Here is a 6,137-nt window from a genome sequence, read left to right as displayed (position 1 = left end):
TAAAAGGCACTCTTTACCTGTAGTAAGCAGCCCTTCTTTGAGAAGGACACTACAAAATTGAGCCATTGTTCTCTCGTCTTGGATAGTGCCTTAGCTTCTGTACCAAGGTCTTCCACTGTCTTGGTTTAGAGTTCTCTTGCATGAGGTTACTCCCGGGCAAATTATTCTATCTATTTATTTTCCTCTAGATTTATTAAGGTTTTTATAGTTTATATAAGAAATATTTATTTTAATATTGTTACTGTTTTTAAAATAATATATTTTTCCTTGTTTCTTTTCCTCACTGGGCTATTTTCACTGTTGGAGCACCTAAGCTTATATCATCCTGCTTTTCCAACATGGGTTGTATCTTAGCAAGTGCTGATGAGCAGAAAAAATGACTTAGAACAAACGACCGTGTTATAACAAATATTCATTTGTAATACAGAAACTAACATCTGTAGATTTTAAATAATCTTGACAAATTTATTATATATAGTTGGTTGTCAGTTGATGCTAGTTCACTTGGAGTAGCGATTGCTTCTGGTAAAGCAAACCTAGAAGCATTGGCAGATGTACTCCTGTCCCAAGCTTTCCACTCCACCTTGAGCCAGCCCTAAAAGATAGGTAAATCTTTAACCACCCAATCAGAATTTGTATAGAATTGTTTAAATGAAAATATGAATATAGTTTTTGACTACACTAAAATAGTTTACAATATATAAAGGTAAATCAAAAAGTTAAATTCGCCTCCAAAACTAATATCAATTTGATATTAAATTTTAAAATTGCAAATCAAAAGTCAACAATTTCAATCATATTTAGACCTAATTAACAAATTAAATATATATGTGGTGAGGGCATCACTTGGAATATATGTTAAAAGGCCGAATTTCAGTAAACAAGCAATTTAAGGTCGACAATTGATAATTTTAATTAGAGTAGCCTATAAACAAACCTAGTTTCAAGAGCGATTTTCAATTACTGAGTTAAAGGCTTTATTTATTTTTTGACTTGAGGATGATAAAAGTCACCAAGAAATGCCACTACTATTGTGCCAATAAATACAATGACCCACCTTATAATGACTTCATAGGATGAAAAAGAGCATGGATATGATAATTCCATAGCCTTTGCTGCTGGTCGCCTCCACATTCATCAGACGAGGTGTAGAGTTAATTTAGTTCTTCATGGTGTTACACTCTGTTTTCGTAGCACTAAACACAATGAGTCCCATCGTTGTAGAGTACTTTAGAAAATGTCCAGCACTACGATGACAAATATAAATCGATGAAATATCCCAAGGTAAGGTGAGGTGAACGAGAGTAATCACTCCTTGACGGTTGGTGTTGGACTGGATTTCCCTTCCAACAGTGACTTTGAGGTTACTTCGTAGAGTTGTTTGGCTCGGAATATTCAGAAAATTAGGTCGTTAATAGTTATCTTTAACTCCTATTTACTTTGGTTTGCACATCGAAGGCTGAAGTCAGTTAATTAGCACAATTTTATTTACAGTGATTAGGAAAAATAAAGCCTCAAACATTAATTGAACAAACCAGAATTACATTAGAATAAACAAATTGAAAAAAACAAATTCAAAGAAATTCTAAAGTAAACTACGGAGATAATTACCCAATCCAAGGAATGTTTCTCCAGGTAAGGTAATTACCGATCATAAAGAAAATTTCTCAATCACCCAAAATATCCATAAACTTTTAACAAAGTATTTTAGGAATATATATTTAAATATATATTTTATACACTCCGAGGGGAGGGATTGAATTTTCACCTGAAAAGTCAATGGAAAATAAATTTAAAACAAAATAAACTTAACTAATAATATATATAGATTAAATGTCTTCCTATGAAACAGTGAAAGAATTTCCTTAAGTTTTAGCCATGCTGTCAATGGTCACTTGACATTAAAGGAATCAGGCTTGTCACATGACGCTTGACAAATCTTCAACTTTTATCTAGCATTAATTTAGCCCCAGTAACTTCATCGTAAATATTCTTGGTCAGCTCTTTAACAATTCCTATGGGGTAATCAATGGCTTTGGTCATATTTTCCTTAACAAGAACTAGATCTCCTACCTTTAACTGCTTATGTGGTACAGGTTTATACCTATCCTTTTTACTTGTTGCTTGATATACAAGATGGTTTAAAAATTCCTTATTATAGATGTCTATCAGCTTAGATTGTACTCTAACAAGTTTTTCATAGGAGTTCCTTATCAAATCCACTGGATCAACTGACCAATCCGGATCTGAAGTAGTACTTTGTAACTGTGGAATGATATTCAATGTTACTAGATCACGGCCATATAACAACTTCTCCGGAGTTATGACTTCAGGCAATTTCTCCGGAGAATATTCCCTCAATGAGTCTTTAAAGGCTATAGGCCTGCGATTAGTAAGGTGTACTGTTTTGGATACAATAAACTCAAAATCCTTGTATGGTAAAATGTTTTTACCAACAGCTCCTTGTATCAGTCTTTTAGACAGTTTAACACAGATTTCAACTAAACCCCCAAGTTCACTATTACCCTTAAAATAGTGGTCAAATTTGATCTCATTCATATTATGCCTTCTCGGAAAATCTTTAGTTTCAAAATCAGAAAGAAAAGTCTCTATAATATTGGATCCAGCAGTCATTTGAGTTCCCAAATCAGAGACAATATACTCAGGCATTCCAAATTGATAAATGTGGAGCTGCAAGGCTCTTAGCAAATCCTCAACCGAGAGACTATCACACAGCTTTAGATTTACCGCTCTTGACCACATGCAACTAATTACAAGGATCCATAACTTTTCTTTGGAATTGTTCACCTTAACATAAAAGGGTCCCATATGATCAATGTAAATATTACGGAATGGGACATTTGGTGGGTCAATTCTAACCTCACGATAAGAACTTTGGTTCAATTTAATAGGTCTTTCCCTGAACCTTTTGCATCCAATACAGGCCCTTATATACTTCTTTACTAAAGAAAATATATGGGGAATCCAAACAGTTTTCCTAATTTCTTGTATAACAGAATAACACCCTGCATGATGTGAGCTAAGATGTGTGTACCTAATTAACAAAGGAACTAATGGGCTACACTTTAACATCAGCAGGGGAAAACCATACTCCCTGTATTTTCTAATTTTCTTGATTCTGTCACACTTACTTTTTACTCTCAGCAACCCTTTGTTATCTTGATATACATTTAACTGAGAAACCAAAGGTGGAATGTCACTTAATTTCTTTGAAGCAGAATTAAAGTACTCAAAAATCTCAGGAAACTGACTTCTCTGGTCCAACAGAATTACTCTATGATATGCCTCCCTGTAATAGTTAGAATCAGCAGAGTAAAGAAACAAATGAGAATACTTGTCTGGATGTTTGCGAACTAAGGAGGTTTTCAGACAATTCACAAACTTTAACACTAAAACGTTAATATTAACCAGTTTACCAAAACTAGATACTTTTTTAGGAGGAATTAATTGAGAATGATTAGTGCCCTGAATTTCAACATATCCTGCAAACTTTTTTACCCTTTCAGAATAATTAGGGTCTGGAACCAGTACTGTAAGAATATCTCTACTAATAGTGTTATCTAATGCATCAGTCAAAAAATCTGGTCCCGTGATAAAATTAGTCTTGGTTAACTGATTATAAGAAACAGGTCTAGTTACACAGTCTGCTGGGTTCTGTACACCCGAAACAAAAGAAAACTCCACCTGATGTGCCTCACATAAGTTAGCAATATGTTCTAGTCTATTAAGAATAAACACTGAGCGTTTCTGCATTTTATCCAACTTATGTACATACGAGTTGACCCAGCTAACTGTAACCAGACTGTCAGAGTACATTCGCAATTTATTAATCTTTATAGCTTCAATGCACCGATCTCCAGCAATATCTTGATATAAATCAATTAAGCACTCTGTACCCAAAGACAATGCTTGAAGCTCAAGAGACGGAATGGATTTTGATTCCAATTGTTTGTTGACAATCTTCGATTTTGACATTACGAAAGAAACAAAATTTGTATTCAAGTTAAGAAGGTAAATGACGCAACCAAACATGACCTTACTACTGTCGGCAAATCCTACAAGATCATATAAATCCTCCCTATTTCCAACATTTCTGTCCAACATAACTGGTGGAGCAGAGTTTGCCTGCCTGGCAATACAACGCCACTCCCTCACTTGAGAGTCTGTCAAGGTATCATCCCATCCCAAATTTCTTTGAACTTGCAAATCGTGCAAAAATAGCTTTGCTCTGTTCAGAAGGGGAGCATTAAAATTGTATACATCAAAATGACTAGCAATAGACTTCAAAATAAGTCTCTTAGTGTTTGCTGAAATATCTAAAATGATTGCCTTGGTAGAAATCTTATCAGTGGAACGATGCCACTGAAGACCTAGCAGTTTAATAAGGTCAGAAGTCACTATCAAAATAATCATCAATATTTTCTTGTAGAGATGAACAATTTGTTGCATACTGTTGCAAGTTAAATCTATAAGGTATGAATATATCAGGAAGCACAGAATATGCCCACTTAAGATCAGCTTCCTCATCTGTAATGTATGCCCCATTGTCCATATACATTAATTGATATACATTAGTTGATATACAAGAGACTTACCCCTGTTAATTTTGGAGTCCGGCGCTTCATCCAATATCAAAATTTTAAAGAGGGCCAACATGAGAATTGTGGGACTACACCTCAATCAGAAACTTAACCTAGAACATTTATACCCTACTAATGAATAATCTGCTTTCTCAATATTTCTATACCAAAGAAACAGTAGCCTATTTTGATCCTTTTCTGGCAAAGCAATTTGATTGAATGCCTTTTCAAGATCAAAGCATAATAAAAACTTACCAAATCTTAACTGTAGGAGAGCGGAGGCTAACTTTTGGTTTAATGAAGGCCCAGGAAATATTGCCATGTTGTGACTAACTGCAGTTGGGGATTTAGAACTTTTTCATACAAATTAGAAAGAAAAACTACACGGCATTTAGTGGAATCCCTCTCTGGTTTAAAGACCCCCATGAAAGGCATGAAACTATGTTCAGGATGAGTATCCATAAATTCCTCAATATTATCAATTCTTTCTATGATGCCTAATGTCTCCTGAGTCTTAAAGGTGTCGTTTACTAAGGCTAACTTATCAGGTAATTTTTCTAATTTAGATGTAAGGGTTTTCAACACTGATTTGGCTAAATTGTAGTTGCGGCCTAGTAGATGACTAACTTTCGGGTTCCATAACAGTGGCATACACAATCTTCCATCAGCATTCCTATGGGTTTCTTCTAAAGCATACTCTATAAGCCTATAATTCAGTTCTACATTATCTTCATGATATTGACCTCTGTCTTCCCCCATATAATATTTACAAGAGAGTTCTAAGCATTCATTTGTAGTCCTATTCAACTCAGATTCTATTATCTGACCATCATCATCAAACAACTCATATGTATTAGAAGTCTCCAGGTCATTTAAAGATGAAGATTCTACTGAAACATTCTCTACTTTCTTACATTTTTTACCTTGTAAATATCTCTCACTAGCATCAAAGAAATTATCCCTAATCTCTGCAAGAGATGGCCTAATTTTGTTAGTTATGGCAGTCATATGACACTTGAATTTCTCATTTAAACCATTCCAGAAGAAAAACTGAAGAAACATAACATCAATATTTAAGGTCTTAACGCTTGCTACTAAATTGCTTACTTTCCCAATATATTCAAAAGGATCATCATCATCCGAAAGTTTTATTGAAGAGATTTGCTTTATGGTATTAAAAAATTGAACTTCTCTTGAGCCTAAAGCCTTCTCTAGCAAAGCTTTTGCATCAGCATAACTCTGACTTTGAACATCCAAAGTGTTAATTAATGTAAGAGCTCTACCCTTTACCTGCTGTTTTAACAACAATAACTTATCATATTCTGGGAACTTAAACTTTGAAAGGGTTTGTTCAAATTCTACAAAAAAATTCCCAAGATCTTCGCCTTCAGTACTATTGAAGGTTGGTAAAGGAGCATGAGGACTCTTTAACAAGGACTGATGCGACTGATTATCTATAGGCAGATGCCGAACCTGAGGTATATTTTGTAAAGTAGAGATGCTCTCTTGAATTTTAGTTTTGTACTGTTCACATGC

At 34.5% G+C, this 6,137-nt stretch overlaps 1 protein-coding gene across 2 annotated transcripts; it reads right to left on the bottom strand.

Annotated features, from left to right (window-relative positions):
• Positions 1-451: 451 nt before the first annotated feature.
• On the bottom strand, positions 452-5,349 carry LOC137655079 (uncharacterized). 2 transcript variants are annotated; one of them, XM_068388977.1, is made up of 2 exons: positions 1,058-5,349; positions 452-595 (listed from the first exon to the last, which is right to left on the bottom strand). In XM_068388977.1, the coding sequence occupies exon 1, from the start codon at positions 4,564-4,566 to the stop codon at positions 1,942-1,944; it is 2,625 nt and encodes an 874-aa protein (XP_068245078.1). In that variant the 5' UTR covers positions 4,567-5,349; the 3' UTR covers positions 452-595; positions 1,058-1,941. The 2 variants fall into 2 exon arrangements, with proteins under 2 accessions (XP_068245078.1, XP_068245079.1); XM_068388978.1 differs by having other exon boundaries at positions 488-583.
• Positions 5,350-6,137: the final 788 nt, after the last annotated feature.

The sequence above is a fragment of the Palaemon carinicauda genome, chromosome 16, assembly GCF_036898095.1.
Source record: "Palaemon carinicauda isolate YSFRI2023 chromosome 16, ASM3689809v2, whole genome shotgun sequence".
NCBI lineage: Eukaryota > Metazoa > Arthropoda > Malacostraca > Decapoda > Palaemonidae > Palaemon > Palaemon carinicauda.
This window is presented reverse-complemented; position numbering and strand designations above follow the sequence as displayed.